General features: G+C 41.9%; 1 protein-coding gene across 6 annotated transcripts in view; it reads right to left on the bottom strand.

Annotated features, from left to right (window-relative positions):
* The window catches only part of ACVR1 (activin A receptor type 1), a 138,195-nt gene that overhangs the window by 42,230 nt on the left and 75,557 nt on the right, over positions 1 to 20,408 (bottom strand). For all 6 annotated transcript variants that reach the window (XM_045861666.1, XM_045816601.1, XM_045861618.1 and 3 more), the window contains 2 exons: positions 3,550 to 3,813; positions 1,263 to 1,474 (listed from right to left, as the gene is read on the bottom strand). In XM_045861666.1, coding sequence (XP_045717622.1) covers positions 1,263 to 1,474; positions 3,550 to 3,813 — 476 coding nt within the window. The remainder of the gene's footprint in view (positions 1 to 1,262; positions 1,475 to 3,549; positions 3,814 to 20,408) is intronic.

Genomic DNA, 20,408 nt, shown 5'->3' with positions numbered 1-20,408 from the left:
GGCAGGCCTACCTGCAGAACTCAGACACTGTCAGGCTTGTTGTCTCATAGAACAAGGCTTAATACAAATGATCTCAGGTGATACACGATCATGGCATTAAAAAATGTTGAATCCCTTTACAAAATTACTGCCTTGATTATTTCATCAGATTATGAAAAGTCATCTTGATTTGGCACTGGTATGTTTTTAACACCTCTCTAACACTCTCTAATCTTCGCCTTTTTCAGAGGAGGCAACAGACTCAGCAAAGTATCCCTTTAGAATGTTATTTTTCTCTTGCAATTTGTGTAACCTAGTTATAGCAAATGACTGAATTTCTACTTAAAATTTAAAGTTTCTTTAACACTTGACAAATTTAAAATGTAAAAGTAAAGTTACTTTTTAACATGATTTCATCATTTAAAAGCACACAAAAGTATACATTTAAGACATATAAATACAATAGTTTCTAACCCTGTGCTGTCCATCAGGGTAGTTACCAGCCACATGTCAACACTGAGCAAATCAACTGTGGCTAGTCTGAACTGTTATAGGTTGTATGTGTAAAATACATACCAGATTTTGAAAACTTAGTTAAAAAAGTAAAATATCTCAATAATTCCTTATGATTATATGTTGAAATGATAATAATTATACATATTAGGTTAAATATATTGTTGAAATTAATATCACCTAGGTTTTCTTTCTTTTTTTTTTTTTACTTTTTTTAAGATGGCTAGTAGAATATTTAAAATTTCTACTGGACATCAGTCATTTAACCAAATGACTGTACTCCACAAGGGGGCAGCACAAGAGCATGAAAAATTTAATAGCTGCTTTTTGGGGATGTCAAGTTTTAAAGTCTTAAATGACAGGGTGTTAAAATAGTCTAGAAGGGAAAGTGATTTTTTAATATCAAACTAAAGGTGTTTTTTATGAAAGTACTTTTATTGCTAAAAATAGAGTAACTGAGTTACATGAATTTCAAGGATCCCCCCCTCAACATATAGGCAACCATTTTCTCTTCCTTCTCCCTTACTCCCCCAAAATCTGCTAAAGTAAATCCCCTCTCCTACTTAATGTAAATGTTGTCTACAATTAATGTTCTCACACAGGGGAGACCAGACAGGTGCCAGCACATGCTTGCTCAGGGTGTACCTGGCCAGTGGTATGTGTGCACACTGCTCAGTCACCAGTCACTGCTTAGCATTTCATGCTCAAAATAAAAAAGCATCCTCAGCCATTTTTATTATGCTTGGGATTCCCTAGGGTAGCAAACTCACTGCTAACGTGCTGTCTCCGACATTGGTGGTGATGAGCCCTTCAATGGTGCCGTACTCCACATCTCTGGGATTGAGGCGTTCTTGGTTGCGCCTTTTAAATTTTCGGAGAGCGACTCCCAGTAGACAAGCTAGAAGGCATACTGCGAACACTACAGACAGAATAATGAGGCCGACCTCCAAGTGAAAATTCTGTGTTCCAGGAAAGGATTTCCCTGGAAATGGGGGAGAAAATGGTAATTGGCTGTAAGGATCACTGTTTACTTACTATTTAATATTTATAACCAATGCCCTAACAAGTTAGCTCCAAATCCTGACCACAAAGTCTCATAAGTCACAAAGTGTTAAACTAAAATACCTTCTAACACCTGGCCAATAGCCCAGTCATTTTAACTATTATGCATTTAGACACAACTGGAAAAAAAAATCCATTGAGAACCATCTGTATTAATGCCTGTGTGTGAAAGTGCTTTTAAAATATTAAGTACTATACAAATCTCTGGTACTACTCGTATTAACTTGGATTTGATCTGTGAGGGTGTTTTATTATCAGTCCCGTGCAGGCAGACATTGTGCTCTAATATCCCTAGGAGACAGTGCTGAGTTAAAACCAAATTGCCCAATCTGCGGTTTCTCTCTCCAATGTACCTTGGACGTCTGTTGCTAAATTTTCATTGATCTTTTTATATCAGGATTTCTGCCTGGGAACCTATTCCTTCATCTGTTCTTTTTACTCAACATCTTCAACATTGATTCACTCACTCAAAACATTCATTTCCTGAGTCACTCCTCATTCAGACACTATGTCCTGTATTACCCACTCAGACATTCATGCCCTCCCTCAAACACTCGCATATCACTCAAGCAAATACTCGCAGACTCTCTACTTGCCTAGTGAGTTAAATCAAAGTTTCTTAGTTGGATAGTGAAAGTCCATAATCAAAAGGTCCCAAAATTATAATTGTCCCTGAAGTTCAGACTCTTTCACTAAAGCCTGTTCTTCCCCACATGTGACTTACTCATCTCCATGTCCCTGGCCCCTTCAGAGATCCAATCTCAAACCTAATTTCCTTGATGCATCTTTTTTAACTTTCCAAATCCAAATTAATCAACAACTTAGCACATATACTCCATGGCACATGTCATTTGTACGATAAAGTGTAAAACTAATTATATACAACATTAAGTCACAAATATTGTGCCTCCCTAATTAAATTAGAAATTCCTTAAGTAAAATAGATAAATTTTCTATCACAACCTAGAATCTAGCAGAGTGTTCTACAGAGTAGGAACTTTTCATACCACACACAGAATTTTTGTGTGAATGCAGACCTTTCTTCATGTCTATCCATTCGATTAATGATAATTTAACTCAAAAAGTTTAAGAGTGCAGTGTATTCCATCAGGTAGCCTTTTAGTTTTAACCATTTAATGATCCCCCTTTTAAAAACCTTCTCTTATTATTCAGAATTTAATCTCTTCGATACACCTAAAGGTCATCACCATAACTTCAAAAATCACAACATGACTGGTATATTAGTTTTTTCACTTTTCTGTCTCCTCCTTTGCTGGCTGACATTTCTAGCAATGGTTGCTCCCCATAGCTTCTCCTGCTCCACTTTTTTTGGGTCATTTCTTCATGTCTCAGTGCAAAATTAAATAAATATGCCTATTAAAAATGGATGACATATGGAAAGTAAATTTGGCTTGGAGTTAATCTATGAAGACTAAGGTACATTAATATTTTTAAGGTCTTTGAGAGAGCAATTTTGGGCTCATTTTATGGGGAGCCAGTTTCAGAGTAGGACTGATCTCTGCTGGCTATCGAATCCATGTTGAATATAATAAAGAGAAGATTCCACATCAGCTACCAGTTCGTGTGAAATCTCACACAGCTTCAACTTTCAGTGATCAGTCATTGGGACACAGACATGACAGAAGAGGTTAGTGAGCTCTTCTTTGCCTCCTTCCTTATAAAGAGGAAAAGGTATTCCACGCAGGCACCTGAGTCTTATGTCCCTTTGTCCTCCCTACACACTCAACATAGAGATGAGCATTTACTAGGCAGAATTTTTTCAGGAAATTATAAATGGCATCATGGTTCATCCTTTCAGATTCCAAAGGCTGTGCCTTTCTCTTCCTCGCCTAGAGCCATCTCCCTTGTTGCCCACTGCCTCTGGTTCAAAGAGCTGGAGCACAGCCTTGAGGCCACTTACATCTTTAACCCACACAGAATCAGCACAACACTCACGAAAATCCTCTATCTAGAAAGAGAAAAGTCCATAGGAACCTTTAGTGGGCAGTTGGGCCGTGATGTTCTGGTTGCACCAGTCCCCCTGGCAGCACTCCACGGCCTGGCCGGGTGACGGCGGGGTCTTACAGGTCATCTTCCCCTGCTCGTAGACCTGGAAGCAGCCTTTCTGGTAGACGTGGAAGCCGTCATTTATGCTCAGTGAGGAAAAACACTGCTGGCCTTCACAGTGGTCCTCGTTCCCACAGGAAAGGCCTTCACACACACACATGTACAGTTTGGGGTTGACCTTGGGCTTCTCATCTGCAAGAGGATAGAGAAGGGGAAAAAAATCACTGAATGGATTTTACACCATTGGGGGAATAATACAGTTTCTCCAAGACCATTATAAACACATTAACCAAATAGAAAGTCAGGCTAAGCAACAGCATTGGCCATGATGTTCATATGCTGTTATCTTGTAACTCTAACTTGACCAACTACCAAATAATAATCAGTTCTCAATATATGAATGCACTTCGATAAGCAGTGTACTCTTTTAGATCCTGCTAAGCCAAAAACTGGTTATCACTTGTCCACGTGCCTCTGAAAATGAACTTCTCCCACTGTGGTTTTCATGTTATCTTTGGCCTGATGGGCTCTCATCTCCCAATTCTTGCATTAAAAATTATGCTCATCCCTTTTATTTTAGGGAAAAAATAAAAGAATGGTTACTAAGTGCATGGCAGCTGTCAACACCAGTTCCTGCTAGCTCCATACAAATCTCCCACAATCAGTAACACAGTGTTAATGGTGCTGCTGCTACCTTCTGCTTCAGAAATATACCAGTATAAAAAGGGTTTACAAGGCTATAATTACAAATCATATTATCAATATTTTAAGCTAGATGCCTAGACTAATTTTCAATGGTAGTAATATTGAAGTCTTTATATCAATTACAATAGAAGTACATAGCTGCTTACATATTTTCAACTGACTGAAAAACAGTTTGGCACCAATTATTGAGGATGAGGGCACAAGAAAACAAAAGGAATAGAACAATGTCTGAACAATGATGTTACAGAAGGCATCCAAGGAACTGCCCACACCTGGTGGATCCAAGACACAACGTAAAGAGGCAAATATGCATCCTCAGAGAAGCACACCCAAGCAGACCTCCTAACTGTCTCTTTCTGAAAACATTTATGTGCAGCTTCATTTTTTCAAATCACTTGTTCCTTTCCCTTCCCTTGTTAGAATGATTACTTTAGAGTTGCTGGTCCCAACAGTTTCCACGAGTGGGGAAGGAAAGTGAAGATACAATATCGACAGCCAGGTCCTAGAAGCCACTGATTAGCTAACTGAGGCCACTCACCGAAGCACTGTTCATATAAGGAAATTCAGCTTTCAGAGCTTCCTGGGAAGGTCTAAGGCACAGACAGAGTGCCTTCTGATCCTGAACCCTCTGTCACAGGTCTGGGAGAGACCACTTTTTTCTTAAAGTAACAGGTTGGGTGGCTGTGCTTAAGAGACCTTAAGTTAAGGTCTTTGAAAATGTCAAGTTCATTTACACAGATCTGTGTGGGTGCATGCAGAGATGTGGGTTATCTCAAAAAGAAAAAAGCATTCTTCGTCTTCCCTCTTCAGGGTGAAAATAGTTCACTGCCCACTGTAATGTGGGTGCCTCATCCCACAGAGCAAGTGCATGCAGACACACAGACACCGGCCTGCTATTTATAATTGACTTGCTAGTTCTTTTGAAAACCACAAGGGGCTCATCCAAAGTAAAGACATGCCTGAAAGCTGAAAATCCAAAATAGCCGCTGACAGTATATGTATGTCACCAACTCACCCCTGAGAATCAAAAGCCCTCAAACATTTTTAATGAACAAAAACTTTAATGAGCCAAGAGATGGTCTTTATTTTCCCTGCCTAAAGAAATCGAAGAGAAATTCCAGCACCAATCTATTTCTATGAGGATGAGAAACATATATATCTGTTGACATAATCCAGCAAAAAGTTTACACTTGCCAAAAGCGAGTTGAAAGATAATATTTCTAGAGAGTCTAGACATGCCTGTCACTCTTGAATGGCACAAAGCTGGCTGAGGGCTGCCAACTATGCTGCCCAACAGGTGACGATTCTTCGGAGGGAAATGGATGGGCAAAAGGGAGGGGCAAGAGTTAACACTGTCATACTGATTTGTTTGTGATCTACAGAAGGGAGTTAGAAAGACTGTATTTTTAAACTATGCAATAATGTAATTTATGCACATTCACACCTAAGCATCTATTTTAAAAACATAAATATTTTTAAGGACCATATATACCCAGGGATAGGTCCCTAAAACAGTAAAGAGGTGGTGTCGGTCAACGCTAGGTTGGGGATTGAGGGGTCAGCGTCATGATAAAGAGGTAAAATAATAAAATAGGAGATTAGCTGTTCATAGACTGATAATGGATTAAAGAGTGCACATCACCTAACTCGCTGTACCTATGGTCCACTAGGAACAACTATAAACAGTGTAGTTGACCCTCCACATCCACGGGTTCCGCATCCATGGATACAACCAACTGCTGACAGAAAACAACATTTGGAAAACAGTTACATTGTTGTTGATGTGGATATACTATGTAGTTAAGCCTACAATGACTGCATCTGTACGGAACATGCGCAGACTTTTTTTGTCATTATTCCCTAAACAATTCCAGTTAACAACTATCCATAGCATTTACACTGTATTAGGTATTATAAGTAATCTAGTGATGACTTAAAGTGGATGGGAGGATGGGCACAGGTCACATGCTATACTCTGCCACTTTATATCACAGACTTGGGCATCTGCAGATTGGCAGGGTCCCAGAAGCAATCTCCCGAGGCAACCAAGGCACAACTGTAACTGTAGACCATAGAAGGCTCATTCATCATTGATCCTATGGAAATGGATGGTCCAGAGAACCAAAGAATTAATGACACTTAGTGATTCTAATTAAAAATGTCAAAGTGAAAAAAGAAAAAACACCATAGGCCCAGGCTGGACAGCTCAGGTGGTCAGAGTGTTGTCCCACTACGCCAAGGCTGCAGGTCTGATCCCTGGTCAGGGCACACACAAGAGTCAACCAAATTGATGTTCTCGCCCCCAGGGCCCCCCCCTTCCTTTCTGTCCATAAAAATCAATTTTTTAAAACCCAGTAACAATTTTTCTAATGTGCTCTTTCAGAGTGAAGTCTACTATTAAAGATCCAGCCCAGACTGAAATCTAGGTCCACGGAGGCACGGAGGGACACTGCTTTCCAAGGTCCGTAGTTTCTAACAGGACACAGGGACAGTGTGACAGAGGTGTGGATTGTAACATAAAGAGTTCTGTCCAGAGCTGAACAGCCTCAAGTAAATAAGGTCTTTAGTAAAATTCAACTCATTATACCTACTATAAGGTCATAAACTAACTCAAATTCACTTATCAAATACTCTCCTTGAATCTGTATATCCCTGGAGTGGTTGAGTACAGATGACCAGGGTTAACCATGTTTAACTCGGTCATTCTTCTCAGTAAGATATCAAAGAAACAGGGTTTTCTTATCCTCCCCTCCACAATCAGGAAAAAGAGGGAAAAAAAAAAAAACAGGAAGAAAGACAGCCGTTAATGATCGGTGATAATTAAGTCAATCCCTGATACAGCGGAGCCATGAGCTCAGTCCAACAGTTAGCTAACAGAAAAGATAAAACCTTCACCAACTTTTTCTTATTTTGCTTTCATCCTCTTAATTTGCATAATCCCATATAACTAACTAGCAGGGCTCTTCATGCACCTATTTTGCATATGCAGCCAAATATAAAAACCCTAAATTCTCAAGAACGTAAAAGCAACCACAAGCACTCATTGCACGCCTGTACACACGCATACATGTTATTAAACACCACTTCAGCAGTTTTATCCAACAAAGTAGATTAGTCAAAGAGGTGCCAAAAGGACTTTCCGAGCTAGGATTACTAATTCAACAAAGAAAAGTTAAAAGCAAGGTAACAGCATTTTCAGATCTTAATATCCACAATTCAAAGGAACACAGCAGGTCCCAGAATGCCCATGACTCACTGTTTTAGTCTTGTCAAAATTTAGGAATAACCATAACATGTGTGGGCCTGCGGTATTTTATTTGGGACAGGATTGTGGTGGGAGGGGTGTGGGGGTGCGAGAGTTATCACAAACTCTTATAGGGCCAAAGGTAAGTTTCTGTGGCTCCCTAATCTTCCAGACTGTGCAATGAATACAGGGCACATCGAGGAAAACCAAGGAATGGATGAGCACCTTCTCTGACTGATTCCCACCGCACAGACGGGAGGCGGCATATCTGGTACGAAGTATTTTATACTTGCCTATGCAAATAACCAGGAAGTGTCCTGGCAGAAGGCAGCAAGTCTACTCCACCTAACTGACAATCGTTTAAATAATTCAGCAGTTTAAATGCCAAGCCAGAGGTATTCCCTCTCTGAGGAGCTCCCCACATTGTTTGTTCTCAGAGGCACCTCCCAGCATTACTCAGTGTTATGGCTGGCACCATGTGCCCTTTGTACCACCGGTGCCATGTGAACACACTCATAGCCTGGGTCCGGCTGGGAGCGCCTCTCCGGAGGATGCAGTGCGGGTTCCTCAACCAGAGGCACAGGCTCTGAATCCAAGGGGTTCACCATGGCCAAATCTTTCAAAATATGTTTTATTTGTTCAGGGTATTACCTCACCATCTACTCATGCCTATTCCACATGGCCCAATCCTACCCTGACAGAAAAAGAGGCAGAGCAAAGATGGCCGTGGACATTTTTTAAGACTATCCACAGTTTGGGATAATCTTATACTTCACTGTAAAACTGTTCACATGTATGTTTTAAATGGGACTTGAGCAATCCAGGCACATCAGGATGGACTTATCCCCAACCTTCTCCCTCCATCCTGCCCAGCCATGTACTCCATAATACTTTAAGGCATTTAAACTAATTATCATTCTAAATGGTGCACAAAACCCCACGTTTCCCACTGAAGTCTTTGACACAACAAACAAACAAGAAAATGCTACAAGTAAACCAGCCTCCAATTGTGATCCCAGGGGTCAGCAAAAGGAATAGCCTGAATTTCTTATCAGCTCTACCTCAAAGTAGCACAAAAAACCATGGCAGCTATTAGATGATTGTTATCAAAGTCCAAGAGCTCAGGACTTTCTGGCTAAAAAAGGAACCCCAAACACCCCTGGACCCCTTCCAACAGTATAAACGATTCATTCATTCAAAAAGACAGCTTATATTAGGCTTATGGAAATGGGAGACCTTCCATCGTCTCCTAATCCAAAAGTACAGTTTGGCACCTCTCCAGAATCTGAAAGCATCTGAGGTCTCTGGCATTAAACAAAGGCTTAAGGAAGGATTTTGCAATGCCAGCAGACCTGCTCCTAAGACAGAAACACAAAGGTCCATCCAGAATGCCTCGTGAAGGGCATCTGATGGTCTGGCAAGCAGGCCAGCTACAGGCTCAAGGCTAAAATATACTAAGTGCCTAAATATTCTGATGATAAAACACTCATTTAGGGAATCCAAAGCACACTTCTTTCTGATCAGAGAAGCTGATACTTGGTAAAGTTGTAAAGCCAAGAAGAAAACGTGTTCTAGGAGTTGAGAGAGGATAGATACATCTGAATGAGATCACGTTAAATTTGAATAACAACAAAAACAATGGTTTTAGGATTTCCAAGATTTTGAACTCATGATGCCTGCACTCCAAATGTGTTTGTTCTTCCTCAGGGTTCCCTAACTCAGCAAATGCTGCCCCCATTCAGATGTACAAACCTGATGCTCTCTGGTTTCCATCCCTCTCAAAATAGACAGTCATTAATCTGGCCCACAAAAGTCCTAGTTGATCTCCTCCTGTCTCTTTAGCCTCCACCTGCCCCCCACCCAATGCCCCCAGATCCCCTCAGTTCTTGGAAGGCCTCTTCCTCCTTTGGGATCTCAGGTCCCTTAGGTGTGGAATTCCCTCCACCTGGAAAGCTTAGCTCCCTCCCTGTCAACACCCCTACCCTCCTTAGTTAGTACCTATCGGCCCCTCAGATTTTACATGTCATTTCTCAGAGAAGCCTTTGTTCACACACCCAAATTTACAGCAGAAACCACCTGTATACACCCACAAACATGCCTGTGCGGCTGCTGAATGGTCAAGTCTTTCCCACAGACTGTGCGTACTATGAGGGTAAGGACCGAGCCTGACATGCTCACCATTCTATGCCCTACAGCTGCCTCAGTACTTGGCAGGATCACCAGCCTGATGAGTATTTGCTTCAGAATGGATTTTCTTTTCACAGAAAGAATTCAGAGGTGGGAAGAGACATGATGCTGGTTTTCAGAGCAGACTGAGCCTATAAAGTCTTTAAATGTCAGCAGAGATCTTAAGGCAAGGCTTAGTCACCGAGCCAGCATGTCTGTGCAGACCACTTCTTCCTAGCGGGGCTCGCCACAGCGCCACATCTGTTCGCCTACTCGGGCTCACACTGGGGAAAATCAGTCCTTCTTGTGGTGTGCTAGGTTTCTTTGTTTGCTTGTGTGTTTGCTACAAGAAAGTAAAACATAAGAATTCCTAAGCTGGGAATTAGTACATTATAGAACGGTAGAGCTATTAGGAGTGATCCTTCCTTGGATAGCTGGTTTGAGGACTTTTAGCTTCTACGGTCAAAACGCAGTAAGTGCCTGACTCCAGTCAGTTCAGAGGGGTCATGCGGGGCTGCCTGCTCAGCAGTGGAAAAGATGCCCCCGGTCTTCGCTACCATTTTTCTCCTATCAGTGAAAATAATGGCATTTTCCAGCAGGGAGCGGGGAAGAATGAATTACATCATTTTCCCCTTCTTACTTTGCTGAAGGTGATAAGGATTCCAAAGTCATACCACATTTGAACTGCTAAAGCTGAGAGAGAAAAAAAAGTGCCATCTGTTTATTTTGTGTCTGGGCTGACTCCTTGTCTGTGAAATAATCCCTGTAAATTAAGCCCATTGCAGCAGCCACACCTTCTATTTCAAAGCCAAAACCTCGGTCTATGTTTAAGTGACTAACATGTTAAAGAACATTATGGGGTATGGACCTAAGACAATATTGGTCTGTCTTTTCTGTGCTTTTTATGATTCCCCAAATACAGCAAAGACTTGCCTCTAACTTATGTGCCATGTCTGTGAAGCAACTCCTTAATATGAAGAAAATAATGACCACTTTCTTCATTTAGTCTTCAAACTTCTTGAATCTCTGCTTCGGAGAAGCAAACTATTTATTACAAGGCCTAATGGAAATTACCTACTGCAGAATTCCTTCAGAGACTGGAAAGTACCCCCACCCCACCCCAGACATTGACAATGCCTGTGTCACAGTCAGCATACCGCAGTCTAAAGGAAGAAGGGGAAAAGATCCCCACCCTGCCCCACCCCCCACCTGGTGGATTATACACATTTCCCATAAGTCATTGCTAGTTCAGATTTAGAAGAGAGCCAGTGCTATGGTACACCCTCTACGGAATGGTGCTGGCGAGGTCTGTTGTTCACAGTATGGGAAGAGGTTTTCCTGAGGCTGGTTGTTCCCTGCCCCAGGGGCAAACTAGGGAGCACGGGGCTGTTCCCGTGAAGGCTTCCTAGCCAGGCTCTAGAGGGAAAATTTTGGTTTTAAAGGAAACCTTATACAAGGGCTCTGGATGGGAAAGGACAGTGGAGAAGGAACACCGAGGCAGCCCCAGTGCCCAGCTCCCACCCCTATTTCCTCTCCCGCACTCTTTCCTAGCCCCTGTTCTCTGGGATTCAGGGATCAGGCCTCTGAGGTTGACAATCTTTGCTCTGCTTACCATCTGTAAGCCGCCACCACACCCTTTCAGGAAGCTTTCAAACCACAGAGATAAACCCTTCAAAAGATGGGCAAGGCTCCAATTTGTTGAACAACTGTCTGACAACACCGGCCTCCAGGCATGTGGCACCCAAAAGCTAAAGGTAAAAACGTCTGGAATTAGTCAAATTCCTCTTCCCTGGTTCGCTACCCTACCCCGCTCCAGAGAAAGCAGAGAGAGGAAACAAGGGATTTTCTAGACTATTTTCTTCCTTGCTCAGATGAGGCAACAGAGAATAAGATACTCAAGGGTAAAAAACTTCACAGAACCCAAGCCTCTCTGATATTGCTGCTCCCCTGACCCCTGATTTCCCAACTCAGGTCCCAAGGCCCTGGGAGAACTCCAGGGAAGGTTAATGAAGAAAGGAATCCCACACCTTCAATCCCATGAATATAAGGCTTGTACATCTGCATTCGTCATTATAACTTGATATTTGCTGTGCATTTCTTCTCTCCCTTATCAGTCTAATTAATATGGTGCACAAGAATTCATTAACTCACAAATTTAATACCCTTAAGAAGGCTTATTAGTGATAAACTTAAGATCCAACCATTAGCTTGAGTTTGGGTCATTTTGAACTTTTTTATCCCCAAACCCACAGAACTTCTCCAGGTGCCAACACTTAAGGTAGAAACCGAAAGCATTTCTTCATAGTGCTATGAACGAGACTGGCTTTTCAAACACACTCCCTCACCTACATTCTCTGTGGCAGAGCACACCATTCCCAGCTTCCACAATAATCTTGGGCCCTGGCAGAAGAAAGGCAGCTAAATCTGAGACGTGTCACGAGGCCACTGGCTGGAGAGCAAGAATATCTAAACACAAACCAAGGCGAGAGCAACAGGCCAGCATTTCCGCAGATTCTCTTTGGCCCCTGGAGTTGCAGAGCGGTGACAGCCTAAAGATAACCCAAGTATCTATGAAGGGTCACTTTTAAATAGTAGCTTTAATACCACAAGTCACTTCAGAAGCATTTCCTTCCAGAGCCTGCCACGCATGCCCAACAACAGCAACCCGCTGAAGAGATGAGAGCCCAGAAGGAAATGGAAGGAGTCCCAAAGGGGAACAGACAGCTCCCAACATGCTGTGATTCTATTCTGTACCCATATTTGGACTGCTGAGAAAAAATGATCTAGCACAGAGACACCTCGTAGAAGTGATCATTGGGGATTAAAGTGATCAACTGATAATCATTGGGGATTAAAGAGAGGGTAGACAATTAAACAAACAGTTTAACCCAATGCCTCCCCTTTCTAAAACAGAGACAGATAAACTGTGCATGGCTACCGTCCAGGAGTGTTTTTAGGAAAGCGTTTCACTCCAAGAGAAAACACTACCTCTCAGTCTGTTTGGACCACAGTTTGGCTGAGCAAGGAGAACTGTATGGAATCTTCACCACATAATGTACATATGCAGCCACTGTGGCCACCCACTAACCACAGAAGTGCCAAACAGAATAGCTCCGAGAGCCTGCTCCTTTTTTTTTTCCTCTTTCTTTTAAGCCAGGGCCAAAGTTCCCAAGATCTTCCTAAATATTAAAATCCACCCACCTCTCACCTACCCCGAGTGAGCCCACACTGTCTTAAATGGCAGTCGGCCAGGGGCTGGTGTACAGGGGACAGGTGCTCAGTGGGCTATTTTCAGTTGCTATCAGATCAATCGGGAGCTGCACATGCTCAGTAAGCAGGCAAGTTTTGGTTGCATTTCAAACTCTGGGCAGCCAAGAGACATACACCTTTCACAGCTGCCAGGGCAACCAGCTGCCTGGTGCTCCTCCCAAGACGGGAGCAATGAAAACACTGTAACCTGGCCAGCCAGCATGCCACTGAGCAAGCTGTACCTCTCGTCTCACTGCCTGGGTTATTCTGAGCTGGGCTTATTGACACTCCATGGCAACACAGGAACAAAGGGCCAGCTACAGGGATTTAAATGTCTCACGAAAGTTGCTAGAAAAGTCAGCAGCCCAGACATCTGCTTTCATAATAAAAGTGGCAGCAGAATTATTACTAGATGAGTGTTGCTTACCACAGCTTTATTGTTTGTGAAACACCTGTAACAAAGGTCTATTCTTTAAACTACGATTTGCTTTTTGTTTCTTTTTGTTTGCCACCACTGAGGTGGCAGTTGGGATGCCTTTGAAAACGCAGCGTGTGGGCCCACCTGCTGCAACACGGCAAAGGGACCGAGCTTTCTCATCTGTCTACCTCTCACCTTGCCACACCCTGTGAACCCCTTCAGCCCTCAACTCTTCCAAAACATACAAACGGCCCTGCTTAATCTTTCAAGAGCTCTCCCTGCCCATCACGGAGGGCCTCAGCTCTCCTTTCCCCAGACCACTCCGGCCATGCTGGACTGACTGCCCTGGCGGTATCCTCCATCTCCAGCACCCCACTTCTCACGGCTCTGCCCTCCCCCTGCCTAACGAATCCTTCTCAGTCCTTCCTTCACTAGTCTAATGCCTGTTCATCCTTCCACTTTGTTGCCCTAGGCTGATGTCCCCGACCCCAGTCCAGCGTGATATGAAGGCCCTTCCCATGGACTCTCCTAGTGCTGTGCTCTAACCTTTGCTGTACCCAGTTAACCTGTGACTCGTTAGCAGGACCCACTTCTAGTAATGTGGACATCACCAGTGCCTACCAGTGTATTCGTGCTAATTTATCAATTAAGAGAATGTATGATCAACTTCAGAAATAACAAGTGTGGAAAGGTTGTAAAGAAAAACAAACCTTCATACACTGCTAGCAGAAATGGAAACTGGTACAACCTTCATGCTATGGAAAATAGCATGGAGGTTCCTCTAAAAATTAAGAACAGATCTACCATATGACCCAGCAATCCCTCTTCTGGGTATCTACCTGAAAAATTTGAAAACATTTGCTCATAAAGATATACGCACACCTGTGTTCATTGCAGTATTATTCACATTCAAGACATGGAAACAACCAAAGAATCCTTCACTAGATGACTGGACAAAGAAGATGTGGCACATATATACTGCTCAGCCAAAAGAAAAGATGATGTAGTGCCATTTGCAACAACATGGATAGATCTTGAGACTATCCTGTTAAGTAAAAGAAGTTAGATGAGAAAAGTCAACAACCATATGATTTCACTCATATGTGAGATATAAAACAGAAAGCAATGCACAAACAAAACAAACACACAAGCAAAAACTCATAGATGCCAACAACAGTGTGGTGATCACCAGGGGCAAGGGGGTGGGAGGCGTGAGAAGAGGATTACCAGAAGAGGAGGTAGAAATGGGGTCATATACGTGGTGACGAAGGGAGACTTGACTTCAGGTGGTGGGCACTCAATGCAATACACAGGTGATAAATTATAGAACCGTACACTTGAAACCTATATAATCCTATTAAATAATTTTAACCCAATAAATTTAGTAAAATCCAAAAAGAATATAAGATTGTCTTATAACTGATTCTCTTCCCACAAACTTAAGAATAAATGCTTTGAAAAGATGTGCTCTCTTATCTCCTTAGCCTAGATCAGTCCCTCTGTCTCTTATATTATCTTTTTTATTCTATAATGATAATTACTTATTCACTTGTTTGTCAAATATTCATGGAGCACCAACTGCATGCCAGGCACTGTCTTAGACACGGGGTATAAAACAATGGACACCACAAGGCCCCAGCCTCTCACACTCAGGGCTCACTTTGCATGTGCTCCCCATGGCTCCTCACAGCTTCCCTGTTATTGCCACTGCAGTAGCAGTCCTTGAGAGGTCAAGTGCATGTACACAGAGTCACAGGAAAGAGGAAGACAACAGCTCATGTGTTTGACTTTGTCTCTCCTGAAAAAGGCTTGTTTCCTCTGCATGACTAAGAGCCTTCCCTTCCAAAGGCACTCTGTCAAGCAACACCGATTAACTACCAAAAACCACCCTAACCTTAGCAAAGCTGACATTACAAAGCACATGAACTAGATGAAAAATGAAAGGAAGCTACATGGCGTTCGTGGCATTCCCCATCAAGGAAGTCACATTCTAAGCTGGACTATGAGTATTTTTCCCTGTCCTTCAATTTACAACATTTCTGAGTAAATCTGGTGGGTTTTGTTTTTTTTTTCCATTCAAACTGACTTGGTGTAGGTGCCATAATTCAGAAAGGAAAACAACTGCAACAAAAAAATTAATAAAAGAAGTGAATTTCACCAACCCCTCCCCAAGAGGAGTTTCTCATTCTTCCTCCTATTCCTTCTCTCCTTCCCATACCCCCCAAACACACACATCCTAGGAAAGGCCATGCTCTGCTGTAACCCATAACAAAGAATTAGATGTAGCATTACCGTGGATCTGGTAAACACCCTGGTCTGCAGAGCTCAGATTCAGCTGATTACACTCAGGCGGCAGCTGCTCCAGTGTTATGACCACGGCTGAGACGGTACAAATGTAAACTTCCCTCTTCCTGTCAAACCACTAACTTCAAGAGAGAGGATGGTCAGGCTACATAAAGTTATGAAAAAACAAAAGGTTCCAGGCCAGCTTCCTTGGAAAATACACAGGTTAATTGACAGAGCTTTCACCTGAGGGCAGCTGGGACTTCTGGGACAAGGAGCTCTTCAGAGAAGACTGGAGTGATCTTTTTTAAACTGACATGAGATCTCAGCAATTATGACTATTTTGTATAATCATTATCTGTGGAATTTTGCCTAAGGTCATGCTGAACTGCAGAGGGAAGTTTTGGAGGACAGTTAGCAGTGTTTTGAAAGTTACAAATTAATTTTCAAATATCTTTTGTTTTCTTTGCTGTTTATTTCTACTCAGAAGTTAAAGTTGCTTAAAGAGTTACTGGACCCAATTCACACCCGCGTGTGCATGCATGTGCATGTGTGGGGAGCGGGGGAGGGAGAGAGAAGGCTTTCCCACACCAAAAAACAATTCTCAAACACCAGCAAATTCATCTCAATTCTGACTCTATTGACCCCAGAGATAGGATGAGATTCCACAGGTAAAGGGCTCAGTCCCACAAGACCACCTCCCGTTTCAGATGGCAATCTCAAGCCCAGGTTAGTTCCTGTGCTTCTGAGCAACTGGTTATACATTAGAGATTTCCAAGACCCCCTCCTTTGGTTTAATTTATTTGCTAGAATAGCTCATAGAACTCAGAAAAACCTGTTTACTCATGAGATTACCAATTTATTACAAAGGATATTAAAAGATATGAATCAATAGCTAAATGAAAATGTACACAGGACAAGGTCCCAAATGGAGGAGCATGTGTCCTCCTGGAGCCTAGGGCCCACCATGGTGGCACACAGAAACATTCTCGTTCCCCAACAGAGAAAGTCTCCAAAAAGGGACCAACAAACTATCCTGTCTGGGGTTTTATGGAGGCTTCATGACCTAGTCATTGACTGTGAGCAACTGGTTCAACCTCCATTTCCCTGTTCCTTGCTATGGAATCAGGGAGTGAAACCCAAAGTTCAGATACTCTAACCACCAGGTTGGCTCCTCCCCCTTAGGTGGGGGGGAATCTAAAAGTTACCTCATTAACAGAACAAGAAATGCCATTGTTGCTCTCATCACTTGGGAAATTCTGAGGGGTTTGAGATCTGCATAGGAATACCAAACATATCTAAGAAATATACTCTGGTCACCAGAATGATTATAAATCACAGTATCACAGCTGCATGTAAGGCATTCCTACAAATCTACTTCACTAGTTCTTCCAAGCAGAAAAGATGGCATCCACCCTCTAATCCTTGAAACCTATCTCTATAAAAGCAAAGCTTAGCAGCTATTGCTCTGCCTACTCACTGATGACCAGAAGGAAATCATTTCATGAGCTAGGGTCTTGGATTTGTTTTCTCTTCTGTTCAATACCTGACTTTGATTGAAATTTTAGAGTCCTATCCACACTCCACTGCTACTCCTTCTTATATAAATACTCGCTGAACATGAACATTTTCTAAGATCCACAGGAAAAAAAACTGGATGTGGCTTTAGTTTAACTCCCCACAGAAGAAACAAACATTACCCAGGAAGGAAAGCTAAAAGGAAGCTTTGTCACAGCTCACCTTGCATCAGATAATACATCATCACTCTATTAGATAAGAAAATGTGACTATAAAGAGGTAGTATCTTGCCCTGGCCAGTGTGGCTCAGTTGGTTGGAGCTTCGGCCCATAAGGAAAGGTTGTGTTTGATTCCTGGTCACAGGGCAAGGTCCAAAACAAAGGAGCTTCTGTCCTCCTGCAGTTTAGGGCCCCCCACGTTTATGGGTTTGATCCCTGGTCCAGGCGCAGGTGTGCGTGACCCCCCAGTCTGGACGCATACGACCCCTAGCCTCGGCAGGGATCCCCAGTCAAGGTGCACAGGGAGGCAACCAATTGATATGTCTCTCTCTCACCCTTCCTGTCTCTCTCTAAAAAAGCAAATAAAAAAAAAAGCCCTCCAGTGAGGATTAAAAAATAAAAGAAACAGTAGCATCTTTCAAAGTACAGCTTCATTAGATATTTACATTTTAGGTCCTGATAGTGGTAAATAGTGGTAATAGCTCAGTAGATCTCAATTATCTCCCCAAAGTCTCATTTGATGATGTGTCAATGAAAAATATTTTGTTCTAAACAAAAGGGATAAATTATAGTAACGAGAAATGAGAGCAACAAATTTAATACTGAGACATTCACTCACCCCTTCAAGAACTTCCTGAATTTTCAATAATGAGAAATTCAAAGAAAGGCTTATTCTATTCTTACCCACCAGGGGCAAAGGGGGGCAACTCTGTGCCCCTAACAAAAAAATCTATTGAAATTATCCCCTTCCTTCCCTCACTGGACAATTGGGCTGGAAAGTCTGAGTGGCAATAGCTTTGGAAATAGTAAAATCAAGTCAACCCTGAGTATAATTTAGCAATCTTCTCTAGAACAGTCCAACACCTCTTGCTTACAACTCTGCAAAGTCCAGCCTTCCTTGCTGTAATGAAATCTAACTATAGCTTACTAACTTAATAAAATGTGGGTCATCTTAGCTTGAGATATTTCTGAAGAAGCAATATTGCATTTTAAGTATCTGTGCCATGGTCAACACCTGCAAATGCTCGCGGGGACAAAGGGAAAGCCAAACATGGATGTTCTGGAACAAAAATGAACTTCTCCCAGGTGGCATAATAACAGTATTAGAGCATGATTAGTCTTATTAATGGGAAGGAAAAGGAAGGATATACAGGTAATTAGGACTCAAGTGCTCTTCTCTGTGAGAGCAAATAAAACTCTTCCTGCAGCTACAGTTGTATATATAATGAGCATGAAAAATGAATACTGGCATGAGAGACAAGAGAGAAAACACAAGCCCAGGTGAAGCAGCCTCTCATCACTTGCTATTACAAGATCTCACCTCAGCCTTTCAAACAGACTGGATTAAGTGGAATTGTAACATGCACCAGATATAATGTGAATGTGGGATGGAGCTAATTCAGGGGACCAGAAAAATGTAAAAATTTGAAGAAGACTGGTAAGGGTTGAAACTCGTGAACACTATTCCTCAAAGTATATTATACCTTCTGTTGGCTATATAGCCTTAAGTACGTAAGGATTTTAACCAATTCAAAAGCACATCCCCAAAACCTCTATCATTAGGGTAATCAAGAGGATTATGCAAAACAATGCATACAAAGCAATTAGTCCAACATTTGGCACATAGGAACCACTCCCTAAATATTACCCCTAATCATCAAAGAAGTAGTTATAGTGAGCAGTTTTCCAAACTTATTTGGTCTTTTTTGCCCCAGAGCATTTAGGATCCCACAGATCTTGATAAACATTATGCTAAGCGAAACAAGCCAGGCAGTGAAAGGCAAATACCATATGATCTCACCTTTAACAGGAACCTAAACAACAAAACAAAGAAACAAGCAAAATATAACCAAAGACACTGAAATAGAGGATAGGCTGACAGTGACCGGAGGGGAGAGAAGAGGGAATTTCAGGGGAGAATGGGAAGGGTTCACGGGAACAAACTTAAAGGACACATGGACAAAAACTAGGGGGAGGGTGGTAATGGGAAGGAAGTGGGGAGGGCTGGAGTGGGAGTAAAAGGGAGAAAACTGTACTTGAACAATGATTAAAATAAAATTTTTTTAAAAAGTGTTCTCAAGAACAGCTGAGTAGCCAAATTCTATCAAAATTATTGTTTAGGCTTATTTGAAATGATAAAACTATTTCTACTTAATGTTTAAGAGACATTTGGGAACAATTAGAAAAGAAAAGGGAAAAAGGTTGTTTTATTTTTGTGTTTGTTTTTTTTAATGGACTAAGAAGAATAACAACCACACAACATACATTAGAACAAAATTTCTATGACTTTCTTATGTCTACCCCAAGAACACTATCAGCCCCAACAAAGCACAATGAATAAGGTGTCGTGGCTGCTCTGCAATATCAAACAGGGGTCTATTTCCTTTTAAACCTGGTAGTTGAAAGCTCTTCACTAGACATTGGGGCTTTTATAAAGAGTTTATTTATCTGCCCCATTATTTACACCTTTTGGTTAAGTATTTTGTACTTGGCATTTGCTTTATGACTTCTGTTGAGTATATTAGAGTGTATTACAATTAGGGGTTCTCAGTGGCTTTTCAAAATAAATTCCTAGTAAATATATAAAAACAAAGAGTCTTTTCACAGAATATGCTTGACAATTAACAAGGCGTTGAGTCATGGAGGGAAGACAGGACTAAGGCAACTGCCATTACGATTAGAGCAGCTAGGTTGTAGCATTCACTGGGTATTCTGTTTAAAAAAAAAAAAAGCTATGGCAACTAAAGAATGTTGTGTTCTTTTCCTTGCTTGTAAACATCCTACTGGTGGTGGTATACTGAATAGCAAAACCTTCGTGGCAATCTTGTTCCACTTCAGCCAGACTAACTTGTTTCATTATATATCTTTCCTGTGACATTAAGAAGATAGTTGCTGGATTCTTTGGGCAGCTTAAGAGCTAAAAGCAAGAAAAATCAACCAATGGAATGGTTGTTAATATTCTTCCACAAATGCCTTTTTTTCCTTC

This window comes from Phyllostomus hastatus, unplaced genomic scaffold (genome assembly GCF_019186645.2).
Source record: "Phyllostomus hastatus isolate PE091 unplaced genomic scaffold, TTU_PhHast_1.1 phas_contig_1, whole genome shotgun sequence".
Lineage (NCBI taxonomy): Eukaryota > Metazoa > Chordata > Mammalia > Chiroptera > Phyllostomidae > Phyllostomus > Phyllostomus hastatus.
Note: the sequence above shows the minus strand (reverse complement) of the source record. Positions and strands in the feature narration are given on the sequence as shown.